At 38.6% G+C, this 22,396-nt stretch overlaps 1 protein-coding gene across 7 annotated transcripts in view; it reads left to right on the plus strand.

Moving 5' to 3' along the window:
- Nucleotides 1-20,384: 20,384 nt before the first annotated feature.
- Nucleotides 20,385-22,396, plus strand: part of epha7 (eph receptor A7) — a 123,268-nt gene continuing 121,256 nt past the window's right edge. For 3 of the 7 annotated variants that reach the window (XM_084737349.1, XM_084737350.1, XM_084737352.1), the window contains exons 1-2: nucleotides 20,385-20,617; nucleotides 22,168-22,232. In XM_084737349.1, coding sequence (XP_084593475.1) covers nucleotides 20,524-20,617; nucleotides 22,168-22,232 — 159 coding nt within the window. In that variant the 5' untranslated portion in view covers nucleotides 20,385-20,523. The remainder of the gene's footprint in view (nucleotides 20,618-22,167; nucleotides 22,233-22,396) is intronic. The other 4 variants (XM_084737353.1, XM_084737351.1, XM_084737356.1 and 1 more) reach the window with 2 other exon arrangements.

Genomic DNA, 22,396 nt, shown 5'->3' on the forward strand with positions numbered 1-22,396 from the left:
ATTCAGTACGTTTCATGATTTCCTTATTTTTCTCTTGCTGCTTTGTTTAAGAACAAATATAAGAGAAAAATAAGAAAACATTCACACATGAGGCCCAATGGCAGCTCCTTAGGACAGGCTAGCATAGATGCTGCAATGGCATCAGTGATATCAGAACTGGTTGAAACATTGAAAGAAGAGCAAAGAGGATAAGAATGCCACAGAAGGCTTTTCTTGATGGAAAAGATGCTTTTGCTCTGCTCCCGACTGGCTTCAGCAAGAGCTTGACTACGTCGTATGGTTTGCTGATCTGTGATAGACAGTGATAGACAGATGGCTCCTCCAATCACCTGCCAAGTATTTTTTTCAAAGTGCGTACCCTTTTCCAAACAGACAACTTCCCAGATGGCTCTGTCAAACAAACCATCTGGCGCGTCAAGTTATCAAACAAGTGTTCCAAGTCAGATTCAACAAACTCTCTTAACAAACTTGTTGGAAATCGTTTTTTTTTTTTTACCTGAAAAAAGATCACCTGTTCATGAGACTTGATATCTATGCTCCGAACATGCCATACAAGTCTGCCTGTTCTGTCCTGTGTGTGGGCAGGTTTCATACCTTACCAGAAAGAACATTGTAAGTACAAAAACTGATGAATGCCACAAACACTCTGAAATCACTCTTATGTGCAACAAATCTGTTAGTACAAATGGTTCTCGAACGAGGTTGGATTGTTTTGCAAGTCACAGCTAAGGGTGTTTTCACACATATAATTGCTGAATACAATTGCCTCCCCTCTCCACTCCGCTGTCGACCAGTTTTCACGTTAGTAATGCTGCTCTGTACCCAAATATACATGCATCATCATCAACACAATATTCTTCTATGGTGTAGAAAAGCCTGACTGTTACAAGATCTCAATAGCAGTCTATTTCCTTGTTTTGGTTAGTTTTCACACCTGATTCAAACTGTACACAAGACCACCTTTTCAAGTGGACCCTGGAACAGATCAACAAACTGTGCCAACATATAGTGCACAATTTTCACTCTTGTCAAACCAAGTGGACTTCTGATCTGGGCCCACGGGTCCTGATGTGAAAGGCTGCTTTCAGACGTACTTGTTTTGGTCCGGACTTACTGACTTCTCAGTTTGATCCAAGCCAAAATTACAGGTGTGGAACCTTCACCACCACTATGGTCCTCAGACCATATAGCCGAACATTGGCCAGACCTAAAGAGGTGATCTCAGTCCAGGTCGAATGGAACCATGGTTTGGTTTGTTTTTAGTGTGAAAACTTTATTTTTTTCAGTGGTTTCTGACCTTTGGATCAATTACAGGAGTTCTGGCAGGTTATCGTCAGAAGTGGAAAAAGGAAAAACATTGCAATAAAACAAAATGAGCTGTGGAAGACACAAGGAAATTGATGGAGACCAATTTTTGACTGACTTTTCAGTCCACTTTAAAAAAAATCACTTTTCAATTATTCTCCAAGAGAATGAGACAGAGAGGAATGAAACTAAAGTGACAAAATGCCAACATCAAACACACTCCCATATACAAATGTATAATTATTAGGCATGCTTCCATAATTGCAACATGAAGCCAAAATTAACCTGATCAGTGTTGCAGAAACTTGAACCTTGGTTCAAATTTTCCAGTGTGAAAAGGCCCCATGTCTCAAGTCTTTTAAGCCTTGCATTTTAAGTCCTAAACAACTCATTGTAAGCCCTTCATCAACTTCATAGCCTTGCAGTAACAATTGAAAAACAGAGCAACAGTCAATCTGAAATAATAACGCATTATATAATAATAACATACATCTTAATTTCAACATAATGTCACATTTACAAAAGTAAATTCACAAATGACTCATTTCGCTGAATGTTGCTGAAGGCAGCGGTGCATTGCACAGCCATTACTTCACCCTGGCTCAACCAAACGTAGTGAAAACAATCAATATTTGCTCAGCATACTCATTTACTTAGACATCTGTTCTGTCATGCCCCAGTCTGTGAAAGGTGAAACAAAGACAAACCGGTGCATTAACTGGGTGATTTTTGAGTTGCTGTAATTTGCAGTGCTGCAGGCAACCTGACACCAGACATAGACTGCTCTGAATGATCTGCTTTACCAAATTTGACTTTACCGACTGCCCACTGCACTCCCCCAGAATAAACTGCTCCACTGTCAGTGTGCTGCCATACGAGAATCTGCAAAACCTTGGATTGCGTTCACTGATGTCTCAGTGATGTCAGTGTTGTTGTTTTTCTTTCTAAAATGTCTGCACATGGCAATTACAGTATGGTTATGGTTAGAGAGGGAATGAGGTTACAGTAAACAACTTTAACTGTAATGGAAAGCACACTCCCATACAAAAGAGTCAGGATCAAGTCACCTTGATACGTAAAAGAAACACTACTTCCTGCACTGACATTGAACTTTAGCATTTGAGATTTGTCTACTATGAGCATAATTCTTACGAAGACTGGGTTGGATAATGAAGATTAATCCATGTTTTCATGTGACCAAAGTTCCACACTCGGGTCAAGTTATGACACCATTTGCTGAGCGAAGACCTTTGAGGTACGGTAAGCAGATCTTTGACCTTACAGTATGTTATTGTTCCAAAATGTCACAAAAGAAACCTCGGCTTTGGCTGCTGGTAACTATCTAGATAGGAAAAAGTAGTAAAATAGAATTTACTACTGCTACATTATGCTACCAAATTTACTTTTCTGCCCCAGAATAAACTACAATCTTGCTCATTTCCTGTGTCTGTCACATGTTTAAATAGAATGGATTGTCCTGAGTGGACCTGCAGGAAATAACAGCTAATAACAGGATTAAAATATTGATTATTATTATCTCAGTGCCAGCTTAGTTTGTGGGAGGATGCAAATTTTCAGTATTTATTTACTTAACCTGGGAACCAGCTGAATCTGAGAGCTCAACTTTCATTTGCTCTGGCAGATTCATCATCCCCCTCCCCTCCATTCATACAGACATCCATCCTTCCTGGATCTCTTCGGGCCATTCAAAACAATTTATTTAATAAAGGCTAGGTTTCAGATGATACAGAGGAGTCTCACCAGTTCAGATTTGAAAAGTCACATGTTTCGAGTGCAATACACCAGGCTCTTGAAACTTAGTAGTGCTGATCAAATATGAATCAAGATTCTGTCACTGTGTTGCCTATTTTTCACCTCAGATGTTTTCACAAACACTTGTTAGTGTACTGTTTAGGTGTAATTTGAGAAAGTTTGTGACCAGGCCGTAGGGCTGAACGATTTTAGGAAAAGATCTAATTGCGATTTTTCTGGCAGATATTGCGATTTCAATTCGATTCACGATTTTCTTCAAATCAAGCTTCAGTGCAATATTCACAATGTACAGGAACATTTACAATCATTATTAATTCTTCAAACTAGGTATTTGTGAGGGCTTCAAAGAAAAACAACATTAAGAGAGAAAAATTACTGACTATACTGAAGACAATTCGCACACATCATCACATTAAATCCGTATAAATAAATAAATTAATAAACACACACACTCCACACTCCACTCATTAAGTTCCATAGCTTCGATGACGTTTGCTGCATTGTTGGTTGTGATGCACGTCTGGTCCTCTTTTTTCAGACCCCAGAATGCTCAAACCTGGTTGAAGTAGGTGCGGGAGGGAATTGCGTATCTTCTGTCCAGCGTGCGGAGGAGGTTTTTAAATCCGTCTTTGGTGACCGTGTTAACAGGCACCATGTCCTTGGCAAAGTAGTGTGTTATGTCAGTCGTTATCTTTCGGTGTCTTTGGCTGCTCTTGTCATACGGAGTTACACTGGCTTTTTTGTCATGCACTACTCATGCAAATACCTGTGGTGATTTTTCAAGTGCCGGTATAAGTTGGTTGTGTTTCCGCTGGATGTTGCAACTTTAGCGCAACAGGTTTTGCACAGTACCTATTTCTGGTGCACGTCTGCAGCCTCGAACCCGAAATACTCCCAAATGGCCGACGTGCTGTTTTTCTTTTGACGATTAAATCCCCTAACTCCACTTCTGGTTCCGCTGAAGCCATTTCAAAACACGTTAATGTTACAAAGCACAGGGTGCAGGTTAATACTGATTGGTTAACGTGACCTGTCCACGAGTAGCATGCCGATTGGTGAGCTTGGCAGGATGGTAGGGAGAAGGTATGTATTTGTAAAATAGTTGACACAACAGATCCTGGGTCAGTCAGGAGCACTGCAAAAAACCGCAGCTTTGGCAATCAGGTGATCGCGTTGTCTGAAATTGCAATTTTGATCAGAAAACGATAAATCGTTCAGCCCTACCAGGCCGATATTTTCTCCTGCTTGAAAACAGCTGTCGCTCTGTGCTATGTCACACGTTAGGTTCCTCTGATTGGCTTAAGGTCTCTCCAATTGTGTCCAGAGGCATTTTGACAGTGTCCCTTAGAAACTGAAAATGAATCGAGAGATAGTCTGGTGCATTTGCGTATTAGTCTATATGCAAATAAATTAAAAATATATCATTTATATTAAACCAATTTGCAACAGTTTTGAGGGAAACGTAATACTGACAAAAATATGTTTTCTATTAAATAATGAGGAAATGTTGTCACCTCCACCAGGCATACAGTGCGAGGAGATCATGTAATCAGTTGTGTGTGTGTGTGAGTGATCAATGGGGCTGGAGCTTGTCTGTAGCTAGCTGATTGTTACACAGAACCATCTGGGAAGTTGTCCTTAGAAACTCTTTGGAAAAGGGCAGGCACTTTCAAAAAAACACTTGGCAGGTGACTGGATGAACCATCTGTGTATCATGGCACTAACTTCAACCAACTGCTCTCCTTTCAGTGAAGAAATACTCTCCAGTTCTGATATACCTGAAACTATCACAGTATCCATGCTAACGTCTTCAGGGGCCGTCATTGTTTGTTCAAGTCACTTCCATGGACATTTCTCTCTGTCGTAACACCTAAAACCACGCACATAGCTGCCAGTAGTCCCTTGTAGAACGCTGACTGGCTGCACCACTTTTGGTGTGGACACAAGCGGATAACTTGAAGCCTGGCCAGACAGATTCTCATGTGATCTTGTGACTTGCAGGGTAAACACTACTGGACCAATCAGCCTAATTTTTTTTGTGCACACTTATGACTGTATGCTGAAGGATCTTGAATGGTTGCGGTAATTCATGATTTCTAAAAAAAATGTGTAAAATCTATATAAAACCTATATATAACCTACCGACTGCTCACTCTTTTTAACCAGTGGGTAGAGGCTGAAAGTCAACAACTGCTAGGCTAAAAACAAGGCTTACCTACAAGCAGTGTTGGGGAGTAACTACATTCATGTTATTAGTTCACAAAATAAATGAAATTGTAATCTGTTACATTTGCTGAGAAAAAATATGTAATTGAAAATTACAGTTACTGCTCAGTGCTTTAATTGTGCTGACAAGTTGAGCCCATCGAGGCCCGATGTTGACAAAATTCTGTACAAAACTGACCCGAGCCCGAATAATTCGGCCCAACATTTTTCTTAACAAGCTTCTGTCTATGCACCAAACAGCAGGAGTTTTCAGTGACAGGAACAATACCTACAGGGAATTGGAATTGGCAACGACAAAATTGGGGAGAAAAATGAAAATAAATAAATAATAGTACAGCCCATGAAATATGCAAGAAATAAGGCCTGACCTTACCTGAACCCGTCGGGTCCTGTCAGGTTCGGGCACAGATCTCAAGCTCTATTACAGAGTGGTATTCCTTTCATGTTGCCTGGTGGAGATCTGCACTCTACTGAGTGACTTCTTCTACAGTTTTGCAATACACTTTCCATTCATTGTGACTGCAGCATTATTCCAAAGCCAACAGTGAGTTGAAACAAGAGACTGATTTTATTAACATTTAACTGTAACCACAATCTTTCCCTAACCTTAACCAATGTGCTTTTGTTGCAGGAGTCTGGACATAAACCCAGGACTCTGGTGGTAAGTCCTGCACTTTGTTTGTCCACTTTCCACCCCAGCCACCTCGTTCCGAATCCAGCACATTATATAAATGCATTGTTTTGAAGAAACGCTGTCTGTGAACATAATCCAGGCAGCAATTACATTTGTAACCACAAACTATGAAAACAATTTACAAATGCCAGGCTACTTAACTTAGCTAATCTTAGACTTAAGTTGATTTAGGTTGTCTTCACCAAAGGCCAAGAAGTTCTTTAGAAAGTGATTTCCAAATACATTTCAAATGGGAATCAATTATGTACAAGTGATTTAAAGCACATGTTTTATAGCAAACTGCAGAATGAAAGAAAGAAAAGATCATTGCAGTATTCTTAGCAACAGCTTTTGCTGCTTGCAGAGCAAAATATTTTGGAGTTCAAGGTTGTATTGTGACTTTTGTGTGCCTCTCAGCAACATTTGTGACTGTCTGTGTTGGGGATGACTTTACTGCATGTTTTTTTTGGTATTTCCAGGGACAATAATATATTTGCATATATTAGCTATGCTAATTTTGTGACTTAGCTACAATGAAGTCATTTCAAAATGGCCTTTGCCTGTTGGATATTGTTACAAAACAGAAAAGCACTAAATTTAACTTTCCCTCCAGTGGCAAAATGCAACAAAAATGAGACGCTGGACCGCGGAGCTGGACTCGTTATTTAATTTTCCCATACCTACGACAGCTCCAGCTGCATGTTAAAACGCTCAGCCCATTGTGCGGGCAGCTGATTAAAGAGCAATTGTGAAAAAAAAAAAAAAAAAAAAGGACATCTTTTTCTCAGGGGTCTTGAGTGCCAGACAGACAGCGTGGCTGAAGGCTGTGTCTGGGTGGAGGACAGCCGTTGGACAGACTGCCCGGGGGAAACGCAGGCCAAACATCGCCTAAACTGGATGCTGTCAGCATTGCAGCACAGGCAGCTGGAGAAACAGTGAAATCAAACACCTTTCTGCTGAGCATCCTTCAGATTCGAGGGGAGGGAGGGGGCACCTTCTTCTCTTTCAGCCTGTACCCCCAGTCCCCAGCTCTTAAGGAGCTTCATTTATAGGAGACAGTTAAGTAAGTGGACACTGTTGCTACATTTGGATGTGGCTGATACAGAGTATAGCTAACAGCCTGATGTGTTCAGTACCTGAGCGGGGTGATACGAGCCCCGTGGAGCCTTGTTAATCCTATTTCACTTCATAAAAAGAGATTTATGGCTGAAAGAGCAGCTGTACAATCCTGTCACTAAACTGTGTTTCCAGTTGGGCCTTGACATCTTCAGTGTTATGAAACACCAAAAGGCCAGTACTCAGTCAATAAAAAAGATATTATGAGTTTGAGAAAAGCAAAAATATATATGCACACACACACACACACACATATATGTTATGTTCAAATATATCATTCTGGTTCGATTCCCACCTGTGGCCTGTTTGCTGCACGTCATCCCCTCTCTCTCTCTACCCTGCTTCCTGTCATATCTTCAGCTGTCACGATCCAAATAAAGGTAAAAGCCCCTATAAATAATCTTAAAAAAAATAATAATCATAACACACTACGCTAACGCAATATCATCAATATTCAACATGCTTTATAGCAATAATCATAACACAAAGCGTTTTATAATAACCTACAGGGTTGCGTATCATAATACTTTTTAAAGTGTATTATAATTCCATAATATATTTGTAATGCATTATAACCATTGTTAAAATGGATAATAAGGTGATTGTGATGCATTATAAAATGGGCAGAATGTATTACAGCTATGGTTTCAGGAGGTAACGTTACATTAGGGAAATATAAATGTCCATTATTATCAAAAGGTTGTGTCGATTTGATGGTTATTGAGTCATAGGAGTGCCATAACAAAGAATAAATCTGTAAAAGAATAAGTAAAATACATTTGGAAATATAAAGAGGAATAAAGGAATAAATAATAAAAGAAATGTGAAAATTTAAATATTTTTATTTTATTTTAACACATTTTAAATGTTTATAATGCATCACAGTGCATTATAGACATAAGCATCATAGGAAGTGTTACCAAATTAACTAATACATTTTGTTTAATGACACGTCTTGAAGGGGTGTGCATACAACTGTCATTATACTGTCATAACCATGTTGTGACACCTGTTATAAACATGAAGAAGTCTTTATGAATGTTTCATTGTGTCAAAGTGTCATTCAGTCAACTATATCCTTTATGTAAAGTTCGATATTGCTTGACATGTCTTTATCATGACAACTTGGCATTATGAAACTTAGAAACTGTTAAGTAAAAAATTTTGGACTTGTCATAACGACATCATGAAGTTTTATGACTTAAAGCTAGTTTCACGGCTCAGATTTACCTCTGCTTTTTTTGTTTTGTTTTGTCTTGTTTTTCTGGCTAACAAGAGCTTATCGGCTAAATCTGGTATCATTTCTTAAGATTGCTCAAACAGCCTGAGGGCATGTTAGTGAAAGGTGAAGAGGCCAGGATTGAAGAAAACACCCCTGTCTTAAAAAAATCATCTTGAGATGTGAAATACTACTGAAATATAATGAAATCCAGTAAAATGTTCTAAAAAGAAAACTGGGACAAATATGTGTGAAAACTTGAAAAATCATTAATACCACTGCTCTAACTGCACTTTTTTTTTTTTAGTTAAAAGGTATTATTTAAGGGTTTCTTTAAGGGTTTTTATATGTGTGGTATTTTATGGAATGGTCTGGGTTGCTTTATTTTTTTTTTACTTCTTCCCTGTGATTTAATCAGGCATAAAAAGGGTTATACCCTATACCCTAAGGACCCCTCTCTCACTCCTAAAAAAGGCTGCTGCTGCTCAAGCACTGGGTTTTCAGACAAATTCATTAAATAATATTTCTATCAGAAGCATCTCAGCCATAACATGTCAACTCTGTAGTCCTTCTAAATCAAAGCTAAATAAGAATTATGATTTAAAAATGTGTATTTTGATTAACATTAAGAAAATAATTAAATGGCAGCTCACTACGACTATGCTGTGAAATGAAAAAAATTAACATTTTGTCAACTCCATCAGATTTAATAAAAAAAAAAAAATGTAATGACTGGGAGTTTGGCCCATTACAAGGTTTAATAGCCAAGAGTTTGATCTTTTAAATATATTTTCCAGTATAATTAAAGAGTAAAAATCAAAACTCAAAATACAAACGGTTTTGTCCCAGTTCTCAAGAATGAGTGAGAAATAGTCAGTTGTGAAATAATATTACAATTTCTTATTGTTGAATTATTTTATTGGTTGATTTCTACTTTTTGCTACATTTCTCTATGCAGTCATATCATTATTCATTTCATAAGAAATTATTTTTTTTAGTATGGGCACTTCATTTCTTCCATACAAACATCAGCAAACTGTTTGTGCAATGGACCAATGTGTTGTCAGGACACAGGCTGTGAATCTGCAGGACCCTGTATGTCATAACATGCAAACACTATCCGTTGACAAACCTTCCTTCCGTCACGCGGCTGACGTATTATCACTGACACGTTTTCATCCAGACTTAAACCTGGCGTCCTCCACTCCTCACGTTTCACGTCTGGGACGACTGTGGCATTCTGGGCAAACTACACGGAAGCCATTTTAATCACTCCTAAATAAACAAACAACACAATGACGGCGGAGGAGGGCGGTGGCGTGAAACTGACCACATGTTTCCCATAAGCATGGACGTCTGGCTATCTTCATTTGTCAGCAGTGATTTGAACAGTCACATTAGCAGGAGCAGTGACAGGAAGTGAAGCGGCGATCAGAGCTGCAGCTTTGTGACATTTCGCTAAGTGAAAGTGATTTTTGTGTGAAGCCTTTGTATTAGTTTGAAGTGAATGAGGAGCTGTGATCCTGGAATAATTTGAAATTGGACTATAAAAGCGCCGCCTTATGTGAGGAAGGCCGATTAATTAGCGCTTTAATTAATTTTCATTTGCGCGGAAATATCAAACTGGAATTAAAAGGATTGTCTTTACATATGGTCGTCTTTAATGTGGAGACATCAATTACTACAGTTGCGTTTTCTGAAATGGGAGAATGTTGAGTCATTTGAGGCTCCATTAGTCCTGTTTGTGTCTCATTTTCTCATTCTGGCTGCTGCTCTTCCTGTAATTACTGCAAAAAATGTGATTTTTTTTATCTGTACTGCGGCAAAAATGAGTTAGTTCTAATGTCTTGTTCACTCTGAAGTTGCAATATCACACATCCTGTGACCCATTAACTAAGACGCAACACACCAATCCTCTGCTGTACCTACACAACTAAAAAGTGGAGCAACATCCCAGACAGAAATGTGCTTAATAAATACAACTGCATACTTCTCTCTTTGAATCTCCTAATTGGATCACAAAGAAATGTGGATTTCTGGTGTACTTCCTCGTCTCCTGATGAACCAATTTTCATAATTGCGACCCAAGGCACATGTGAGTTTAAACACAGGGGAAATTTTGTGTGGAATGATTACTCTTTCTCCGGTGCTTTGCATTTTAAAACTTCGCTGCAGTCGCAGACACACTCCGGCAGGAATGTGATTATATCAACAAAACGGTGTCAGGTGCAAATGGCTTTGAGCTGCCCCACAACAATACCAGTGGAGTTTTCAACACTTGAGATTTCCTCTGGGACGGCCATTCCATATTACCAATCTATAAAAAGAAGCAAATTGCCTGCTTGCACAACCAAACCGCCATTTGACAGGGCCTCTGGGCTGCTTCTCATGGTCGCTATTAAAGCTCCGGGTGGTGTTTTCCTCCGGGGCCCTGACAGGCAGACTTCAGACTGCCCCCACCCTGCCTGCTGGATGCCGGGATCAGCCGGCGCGCGGCTCCCACCGGCTGAGGACGCCTTGTTCGCTGCTCACTGACACAGTCTGAGAGGTGCATGGGAACAAGATACAACTGTGTACATAAGTATTTCCAACTTCTTTACACATCTCAGCAGTCTGCGGGACTGTCTAAGAAGTGTAATTCGAGCCTGCAGGGAGGAAACACAGGGAGAGGAGTTAAGTGCTGCCTGCTGATGAGGACACTGGATGAATGTTTAACAGATTTCTCTGGAAAGGAATATAAATTCTAAATGTTTGTCTATGTGCACTTTTACTCTGTATACAATATATACTTGTTCTCCACTTACTGTGCTGCAATTCCCCTGAGTATTAAAGGGCCTTTAACACATCATAGGCTATCATAAGTTGTAATCAGAGTCCAGATTTAAATTAAGCAGAGCTCTGTTGCATGGTTAAAAACAAATATCTGTTTCATTCGAATTTATTGACATAAACCAAAATGAAATGTGTGGAGATGCTCACTTATCTAAAGTAAAATAAATAGAAAATAAATTGGAGTGATCTAGTTGACCCGGTAAATATAAAACAAGGGAAAAAACATTAATGTCAGGCTGCTCTATAGTCCTTCACAAGACATTACATCATTTGGTAGCTAGCTAAAAAGTACAACAAAAAAACGCTAGGATATACTAGCTAGCTGAAGTCTTTTTTTTAGGTTACATCATAGGCTAGCAAGCTAAAAAAAAAAAAGCTATGACAGTTTGCTAGCTAGCTAGAAAGATAACAAAAGGTTCCACTATTTGCTAGCTAGCTAAAATTTTTTTTTTTAAATGTTAGTTTGCTAGCTGCTACAGAGATAACAGAAGGTTACATTATTGCTAACTCACTAAAAAGTTAATGTTACATTATTTGCTAGCCAGCTAAAAAGTTTTCAAAAAAATGTTTGTTTGCTAGCTAGCTAAAAAAAGGTAACAAAAGGTTCCACTATTTGCTAGCTAGCTAAAAAGATGACAAAGGTTATTTTAAAGGTTACATTATTTGCCAGCTAAAATGTTAATGAAGTGTTACATTGTTTGCTAATTTTGCTCAATCCAGCTCAAAAGAGGCAGCCATTTTAACAGTTACCCCCCTCAAGTGTAAGTTTAAAGTTAATACTGGATCACATTTTAAATTGGAGTGTTGGTGCAACAGAATTAAATTCAATGTAGTTTAGAGTAAAAGATTAAACTGGACTTTAAAGAGAGGTTTAAATTGAATCTTTCTGAAATGCAAGCAAGTTTAGCAGTTTGGTATAAACTTATTGGTGCAACCCAGTCTAAAATTTTCCACTGACACCAGATCTGCTGAAATATTTTATGCTGGCTTTGCAGTTCCTTGATGCAGGTGACCCACAGCACCGTTTATCTGACACTCTGATTCAGTGTTAGAGATCATGGGACTACAGACAGGATTTTAGAAAAACTGTGGTCATGTATCCAACGACCTCCAAACCTCCCAAAAGAACTTTTTTATTGGTCACCAAAAAAGCACATATTCATTTGACTGTTCAATCATGATTTCTGTAGTTTAATAACAAAAAGTAATTTGAGTTTGAGTTCCATCATTTCTTGGGCAGTTTTTTTATTGAGACCATGAGCAGCATTTCCTCCAGAAAAATGGATCAGCATTACATCATTCCAAGAAAATCTCATTTTTATAACAAGACATTTTTATGTTATTACTGCGTACGAGCCTATCATTTTTCTTGTCCTTGAAAGTGGCGTGCTCTTTATTCTCCATCCCATGATATCACGTTGGTTTTGTGCTTTACTGAACATCTAACATGCTGCTGCTGGTCAGAGACTTACTACTGAAAATAAAGAGAAATACTTATGTGCTTGTGCATATTTTTTGTCCTTGTATTTTTCCAGGTTTCTGGGCTGTTCTGACTTTGGCCCAGCTGAATAGAGTTGTTCTGAAAAGCTGTGGTGAGTCACACACAGAACAAAAACCATGGCTGTGGTGAAAAGTAAAATATGAATTTGACAGCGGCTTGCATTAAAAAATATTGCTGTTCTGCAGGCAAACTGTTGTAATACTGTAGTTATGGATTGATATCTCAAGACCTCCTGACCCAGTCCGAGCCTCGCAGGACTCTCAGATCAGCTGGTTGTGGATTACTGGCTGTTCCGTTGAGTCAGAACTAATCACGCTGAATCTTCCTTCAGCTTCTATGCTGCTCGAATGTGGAACAAACAGCCAGCAGAGCTCAGACTGAAGACAATGCTGACGACTGTCGAATCCAAGCCACAGACCTACCTGTTTACCACTGCTTTTAATTGATTTTTTTTTTTAAAGCAAATTTATTTTATTTGCCTGTTTTATTGTTTTTACTCTGTGTGCTTTTGGCTGTTTGCTTTTATTGTTTTCATTTATTTATTTGTGCTTTTGCCTGTGTACTCTGTAGGGCAATTTTGAGTATGAAATGTGGACTCATTCTTGAGAATTGGCACAAAATCGTATTTTGAGGGGTTTTCAATTTTTACTCTTCAATTATGCTGGGGAATACATTTTTAAAGATCAAACTCTTTGCCAACCTCCTAGGTTACATTTTTTCATTTCACAGTCATGGTGAGCAGCCTTTTATTTGTTAAAGTGTCTCAGAGTTCTCTTAATGTTAATCAAAACACACATTTTAAACCATAATTCTTATTTGGCTTTGATTTAGAAGGACTACAGAGTCGACATGTTATGGTTGAGACACATCTGAGCAAAATTACTTAATACATTTGTCAAAAAATATAAAGTTCACCAGTGCCTCAGCAGTATTTTTGCCTTTTTTAAACCAGGAAGTGAGACAGAGGTCTTTAGGGTATAGCTAACACTTTTTATGCCTGATTAAATCTTTTTTTTTTTTTTTTTTTTTGTAAAAATCTGATGGAGTTGATGGAATTTTCATTAAAAAATCATTTGAAAAAAAAAAAGATAATAATAATAGCACATTTTCCACCAGTGTTATCAGTAGATATTGTTAGTTTTAGTGTATTTTCTGCCACAGACAAAGTTTATAAATAAAAAAAAATAATAAAGCAAATCAAAATATTTCATAAATTGTATACATTACATATATATTCATCCTTAAAAAATACATTTTTAAAACAAATTATTTTAATTTCCTTTAAAAGGACATGATTTGTCCCAATTCTCAAGAGCAGGTGCAATATAAATAAATTTGCCTTGCCTTACCGAGGAGTGTTAAATCCAAATAAAGATGTCCAGAAGTGAAGTTGTGTCAGTGATATGTCTGTAGCTGGCTCCATTAGCTGTGTGTCCATCCACAGTTTGCTTCAGCGCTGCTCCTTGTTGCGACAGCTGCATCTCCAGCCACTCCCTTGTCATCGCTGCCTGTTGTGACAGAGCACCAACTGAACCCAAATGAGGTGGACGAGGCTCCGCGCTGCACGCAAACATTCGCAGCACCGTATCACCGCCTGCCAGTGACCTTCTGACCTGTCACACACTCACACTTTTCCGCGTTAGACAATCAATTTGGCCACAACGAGGTAAGACGATAGCAGCTTCATTACTGTCAGCGCTGAACATAATACCTCTAATGCTCAGTGTCACTTCCATATGAGGATAACAGGAAAGCTTTAATTAGAGGACGCCATGGCAACAGCATGTTTAGGTTCGGGACAATGAGGTGAAACAGACAGCTTCCAATTTAGTGAGCGATATCTCACATTAGTCAGTTAGAGCTACATTTAAGAGTCAGGGTGTAACAAGAATGACAACACGACAAACAGCAAAGATATACAAGTGCTTCATCCTTACTAAAAAAATATATTTCAAAGAGCAAGTGGAGCTGGTACCTGCCACCGCTGAAGCAAAGCCAGTGAGGAGAGAAATATAGATACTTCTAAAACAAAGTTGAACAGTAAAAGATGTTGTAAACTTTTATCACAGTTTACAGACTTACTTCCTTGTTCAACTTTGAGGTATGAAGAGGTGACACAGTATACAGAGTGAAAAATCTGTGTATGCAGGAGGTTTGGGTGGATTAGGAGACAGGGGTTTGTGTCTGACATGAAACCAAAAGTCAATGTTGACTTGTTTTGTTTTTTTTACACCACAATCTTTTCCTTCACTTAACCAGGGAGTTTCAGGGCCTAATCCTAACCAAACTGTGACCATTTCACAATGTTAACCTGAATGTTTAACATCATGTGACTCACGAAATGTAACATACTAGCATGATCTTCATCCTGAGTGGTTTTGATGCCTAACCCCAACCGAGTAGTTTTGGTGTCTAAACCTAACCCAACTAGGTAGGTTTGGTGCCTAAACTTAACCAAGTAGGTTTGGGGCATAAACCTGACCAAACCAAGAAGATTTGGTGCCTAAACCTGATGAAACCAAGTAGTTTTGGTGCTAAACCTATTGTATCTAATTAGTTTTTCTAATCAAAACAAAGTAGGTTTGATGCCTAAACCTAACCGAGTAGTTTTGGTGTCTAAACCTTACCAAACCAAGTAGATTCGGTGCCTAAACTCGACCAAACCAACTAGGTTTGGCACCTAAACCTAACCAAACCAAACTTGTTTCATACCTAAACCTTAGCAAGTTATTTTTGTGCCTAAACCTAACCGAGAAGTTTTGGTGCCTAAAGCTAACTAAGAAGTTTTGGTGTCTAAACCCAATCAATCTGCAACTATTTCATGTTGTTTAATGTCATGTCATGTGACTTACGTAATGTGTTTAAGGTCAGGTATACCTGTTACTGATGGTACTATTCAACTGTCTTATATGTCACTGGAAAACTTAGTTTATGTTTGAAGACGTGTTGGGATGGGACGCGTTAGTTTGTTTACAACATGTCTGATTCACTGGCTGCTCGTGTAGTGCAATGTAGTAGTGTTCCCAAATATTAACAGTTACTTTGCTACAAGGCAGGAGCATAGCCACATCTAAACATTTACATTTATTGTTAGGTGGCGACCTCTAGTGGCCATAGTAATTATGACAGGAGCAGTATAACGAGTGTGAAAGTCTGCATATTAAGGGGGTCGACAGATGGGTGAAATAAACATGAGACTTTCACTTAGGAAATTAAGCTTGTGTCCAAGCTAAGCTAAGTTAAGTAAAGTTAAGGTAACATAATGTAACATATTTATTAGAACTAAAACTATGATTGTTTCCTAAACCTGATCAAGTTGTTCTGGTGTGTAAACCTAACCAAACTGCAACTGTTTCACAATGTTAAACAAATATTTAACGTTGTCACGTCATGTGCATTATGCAGGGTTTTTAAGGTCCGATGCTGCCTGACAATGGTACTCTCCAACGGTCTTGTATGTCGCTTTGGGAACCACTGATAGAAATGATGGTGCAAATAATGAAAATAAGAGCTTAGTTGTAATAAACTGGAACGATCCTTTAAGATGTATAGCCACTAAGATGTTTGCCAGCTTTATCTTGTCCTTAACTTTGAAGAAACACATTCCAAAGAGGAGGAGGTCTTCCTGGATCTGCAACAGAGGAGGAAGAACACACTAATGAATATTCAAAATCTGTTGACTGAAAACCTGAAATCAGTGGAGAACGTGTGGGATCGTGTGTGTGAGTGTGTGTGTAACCAAACCCTGTGTGTGACAGAGGCTGGTGTAGTGATGGTGTCATGCAGACAGTTTATGATAAAGGTAACATTAATCCAGATTAATTCAACAATCATTAGTTCGACACTTCCATGCAGGACTCGACTGTGTATCAAGGGCAAAAAGGATTAGCTGCAATTTGCATAATAAACAGGCCAAACAAACAAAGAAAAAGAGAAAAAGCAGAGGTAAATAAACCTTGAAGTGAGTCCTTGTCTGCTTCTGTCCATTTTTATGTACACAGTTTATTAATCAATATTTGTTGGCCATAATTACAGCTGTTTGGCTTGTTGGGAGGTAATGGAGATTAATTAGTGACCTGCAACAAATGCTGTATGTATAAAGGGATAATGAGCTCCGCTTTATGCTTTAATTTTTAAGTGATATGCCAAGTCATCCAAGAAAGTGGCAAATTAACTTTAGACTTTTTAATTGTGTTTTTTTTTCTTTCTGTTTATCTTTGTTTGTTATTTAAGACCCCCGACGGTTCCATCTTTGCCGTGAAAGTCTCTCAAGCAGCAGCAGAGGTGCAATGAATCAGGTCCTGTCCTGTCCGAGGGACCGTCCTTTACTTAAAGTGACCTTCCACAGATTAAAAGCACCGTTTAATGCCCCGCCATCAAATACTAGATTTGGCTCAAACACTGAAGACACTGAAGGAGCTGAATGGACTTTTACACTGTGTCTGAAGCTATTTAACTACTTAAATTGAATCACATCTTTTTGCTTTACTTTTTTAAAATATTATCATGTTCTCATCTGTAACATTTTAATAATATACAAGTCACAGTACTCATTTTTACTGCGGAATGAATACTTTTACTTTTGACACTTAAAGCTACTACAAGGAACTTTTTGATTGTGTTGTTTTTGGAGCCCCCTGTGGACAAAAGCGGTAGTGTTTACACTTTAATAACCACAAAATCTCATGTCAAAAATAGAATTATCTAAATAAAAATCTCCTCCTGCTTCTGTTTAACTAGCTAAACTTGGTTTAGTCTGATTTCACAGAGAATGCGATCCAGTGGCACAAATTTAGAATAACTATAGAAACTGCTCATAATGCTCATAATGAGGTATTTCACATTAATGTATTGGTACTTTTACTTAAACTTTTACTTGAAGATTATGACTTAAAGATATGAATACTTCCTCTATCAATATCAAGATAAAGTGACACGTTAAATACGCGTTTATCTGATCCACACTGTATCAAATAAATGGTGTCCTAAAGTGACACAATAACTACAACTCAAATATTTTAACTTACACAAACAAAGAAATGGCATCTTTACCTTTATATATATATATATATATATATATATATATATATATATATATATATATATATATATACATATATATATATATATATATGTACATGTATATATTTATATATTTAGTTTTATGTTAAGACAACAAAACATTTTTATGTTAATCTTAACTCTGCAACTGTTGTTGAAATATGTGTTTTTGTTATGTAAAGTGAACACTTCTTTTCATTTTATTGGTCAAGAAATTGAACTTAATAATTAAAAAAAATAAAAATGCTTGTTTTTTCACACTAATATGTTTAATATGTATTTTTACTCAGGTAATGGACAGTGTGATATCAGAGTCCAGTTATAAGTTAAACGTTATTTTCAGGAACTGTTTTAGTTTATTTATTGTCAGTTGAATTTGTTTTTGTCACTTTGGAGTGGTGCCAAACACAGGGTTAGTTGGTTAACTGTTTGATGATTTATACATTTTTACAAAAAAAAAGTTACTATATATAATTATAATTTTATTTTGTAATGTTGTGAAAAACATGATCCATGTGATACTGATCCATTTTTCTGTGTGTGTGTGTGTGTGTGTGTGTGTGTGTGTGTAGATTTAGAAAGAATAAATGCGAAATCTAACAAACTAAGCCTCTGTGTATGGGGAGGCCCTCATCGACAGCTGCCTAGTTTGCCTCAGTGACAGGTTGGCAACAGCACCCTCCTCCTCCTCCTCCTCCTCCTCCTCCTCGTCCTCCACCACCACCTCCTGCTCCTGACCACCAACATAGTTGAGACACTTTACATAGTTTATGTCACAGGATTGAAAGTGAGTCTATAATCAGTATTTGATATCATGTAAAACTCTCCATTCATGACCCAGGGAGCAACATACAGGTTGTCATATGTCAATAAATATCAGAAAATACAGTATGTAACAATGAGAAACAGAAAATGCTGCTACCTTTAGAAGGAAACAGTGGCTCTTAGCTCCAGTGCGTGGCTACGTGATCTAACCAGTACATTAGATTTGGAAGGGACACAACCACAGTATAATAGGATTTGATTTGTCCCTGAGTCATAATAGTTACAGTTTAATTTTTTAATGAGTAAATGAGTGAGAGAAGGAGAGGGGACAGAGAAACAGGAAAGATTCAGGAAGATGAGGAAGACGAAAGTCGGTCTTGTGTTCTCTGTGTCCGTGAGTGTGTGAGGATCCACTGGGGACATAAATTTCAGCATTGGAGACTCTATGTGGACATCCACGAACATGTAATTCGTTGTGACCACTCGTCCATGCAACCACTACTGGAATGTGTCCTCCAAGCGGACCTCAGAAAGTAATAGGCATCTTTGGTGTCCGCAGCTGTCCATGTACGTGTCCATTTGGGAGTATAATTCAGTCCTAAGAGGGAAGATTAACGTAGGAAACGAATGCTTCTAGTCTACTTTATCCTGCACTGTAAAAATATGTTTTAGTTAGTGGCCAAACTGCCTTAGAATGTTTAATTGATTGAATTTGAAAAGACAAATTGAGATTATTTTGTAATGATTGGAAACAAATCAACTTTTCAAATCAGTAAGTAAATAATTCAGTTGTACTTGAGAAAACATGTTCAATGAACTTAAAATATTAAGTTGAACAAACAACTGTTCAGTCACACAAATATTACAAACAAATTTGATTTCCTTTTACATTCAACTCAACATTTCAAAGGATTTCAAGTTAGAAGAACTCCTGTTTGTAAGTTTTGAGGTGTTCTGAAAAGAAATAATAGAAATTTTAAGTTCAGTTAACTTGAATGATTAAAACTTGAATAATTACATGTTACTGTAATTACAAGTTAATGAAAAAAGATTAGTTGATTCCACTGAATTCTTGTACAATCCTATTCTTAGATTCAGATTTTGTTCAACTCTTTCATTGACTTAGTATATACACATTTATTTTATCTGTAATTTTTAAAATTTAATTTACTTAGTAATATTATTTAGTTTATTTTGTACATGTGTCCTTTTCATTTTTAAATGCATTACAGAATTATAAAGTAATCAGATTTTTGATACTATTCAAACCTCAAAATTCAATCCCTATACCTTTATATCATCAGTTTAATGTGTGTGGATGTAAATGGATAGGCTTGTAATCTTGTAATTCTTTCTTGTAAATTATAAAGGGCATTGACACAACAACAGAGCTGCTGTATGTATAATTTTTTTTTAGCTCAGTAAAACAGATTGGAAACAAAAATGCTTCAACCTTCTAAAATGTGTGTTTGAATGAAAGTGGTTCTTGTGTTACACAGACACACAAAAAGTTACTGTGGGTGTGATGAAAACTTACAATGAACAGATGAGCATTTAACAAAGTTTCAAAGGTGATGTAACAGGAAAAAAATGAAACAAACTTTAAAGACTCACTGTTCTTCAGAGGATCTATTCCAACCACCCAGAATCCTCCTGGCATACACGTGTGTGTGTGCGCGCGCGCGCGCGTGTGTGTGGAGCATCCCTTACCCTTTTTTCCTGAAGAAAACCAAAAATATCTGAACCGAGTTGTGACAACATTTCCTCCGCCGTGCGTCCCCCTCACAAAACCACATCCACCTCCAATCCTCTCCTATTGGCCAGCATTTTTCATGACGTTTCCCTCTCCTTGTTACCATTGGCCACCGCCTCCGCCTGTCAGTTTGACTGACCCGAGCGCAGCGCCAGTCTCCTCCCAGCCTCAGCAGACGCTATTTGAGTGTTGGAGCAGCGGCTTGTTGTACATAGAGCCGGTTTACTGTCGTCAATGGGAAGCACGCGAGACGGTGGCACAGCGAGTCTAGGTCTAGATTGAGAACCCGCGGCTGCACCATGCTCTCCACGTCCATCCCGTGTCTGTGGATTACATTTTGCCTTCAGTTATGCTGTCGTGTGGGCAGCGGGGACGCACAGAATGCGAAAGAAGGTAAGTTCTTAAAGTTTGGAGTCTCCTTCCATCCCGTCCTCCAGAATCCACAGAGACGCGTCCAAGGCAGCAGACTGCAGCCTCGTTTTTATATTTTCTCTTCAATGTTTTTATCAACTCCAAATGTGGATTTTTTTTCTCCCCCCCAGCGCGGTCAGATGAGGCCGGTGTGCGGGGATGACAGCGCTCCGCTCCGGGGCTGCTGCCGAGCGAACTCTCGGTGTTTTTACGCACGGCGATTAAACGCAGTAGAACGCGGATTAGACGCAGGAGCTCGCGTTTTTATTTCACCATAACCAACCTGCTCGTTAAAGATTAACACTCCATCACGACTAACTAGCTAATACCAGCGAATCGATCGATCGTCCCGGCAGCAGCGGCAGGAGCAGGCTTGCTTCCCCTGCCTCTCTCCTCTCCGCTGCCTCTCCTCGCTGCTGGGAGTGAGTGCAGCCGTCTGTGTGGACGCAGTTTCGGGAAGGTTATTCCCTCCAAAGTGGCCTCGGCTCTGACAGCCCTGTCTGGTGTTGATTCTTGGAAGGAAATTACAGTAGATTGATGCTCAAGTTGCGCACAATCAAGACTGTAAAACACCAAAATCAGATTGGATTTAAATAACTCCAAATTGGCACTTTTAATTGACTGGATTCTGCGTCAATCAATCATTTTATGTTATGCGTAAAAAAAAAAAGAAAATCCCATGGCAGGTATTGATCTTCTCACCACCAAAACTACACTGTGATAATCTATAATAACGGAGCGCGCTGTAGATGTGAGAGCTGATATGAATTGTAAATCCTCGGTGTTTATATGCGGGATTTCGCGCAGACCTCCATATCAGGCAGACAAAATATAACCGGACTATATATTTATTTATTTATTTATTTATATTTTTACGTATCCTGACTGCTGCCACCCTTTCATGCTGGTGCTGTCTGCTGATATTAAATATAATTAATAAAAGAACTTCATTTTTATGTAATCCAGCCGCCGTACGTGCATGGTGCCGCTTTGCGCCCTGGCTCTCGCACGCTTCCAGAGCAGAAACCAGGCTGCTTTGACAAATCTCCTCCTCAGATTAAAACTGCGACCAAGCCGCCTGTTAGAAAAGGCTTCACTGTAGTTTTTCAGGCTGGAAATATCCCCAAGCTGAAGCGCATGTACTGCATGTCGGCATGGACGCCGCTGCGTTGACCTTAACGCACCAACTTGCGCTCAAAAAATGAGTTTTAATAAGCTGATGCGCAAAATAAATCCGCATTTTTAAAAAAAATAAATGCTCTTGATTCTCATGCGTAATGATTCCAGACACATTCAGATGTGTGTCTCTGCTTCCAGACTGTGTCTCTTCATTTGTCTCCCACAAAGTTCCATGAGGACCTGTCTGCTGTGCTGCAGTGTATATATTCTTGAATGTTTTAGCTGCTGCTGCTACTAGAAATTAGGTCAGGCTTATATGCGCTATAGATATCGATGTGTGGCCTATCAGTGATAGTGATGGGTGCCCCGGTGAGATTTAACCACCTGCTTCTTCTTGGTTTCCCTGTCACTAGTGATTCTGCTGGACTCCAAGGCACAGCAGACAGAACTGGAGTGGATCTCCTATCCTCCCAATGGGGTAAGTCTGCACAATCTCTGCACCGCCGCCACACTGGATGGATGCACTCCAGCCATATGTGTGTATTTTCTCCTCTGATGTCCCACATCTGTGATAGGAATAGGAATATTCAACCGAGGCATGAAACATACATAGGGATCAGTAGTCTAAAATTCCCAGAATGA

This window comes from Lutjanus erythropterus, chromosome 15, assembly GCF_056507025.1.
Source record: "Lutjanus erythropterus isolate fLutEry1 chromosome 15, fLutEry1.hap2, whole genome shotgun sequence".
Classification (NCBI taxonomy): domain Eukaryota; kingdom Metazoa; phylum Chordata; class Actinopteri; order Lutjaniformes; family Lutjanidae; genus Lutjanus; species Lutjanus erythropterus.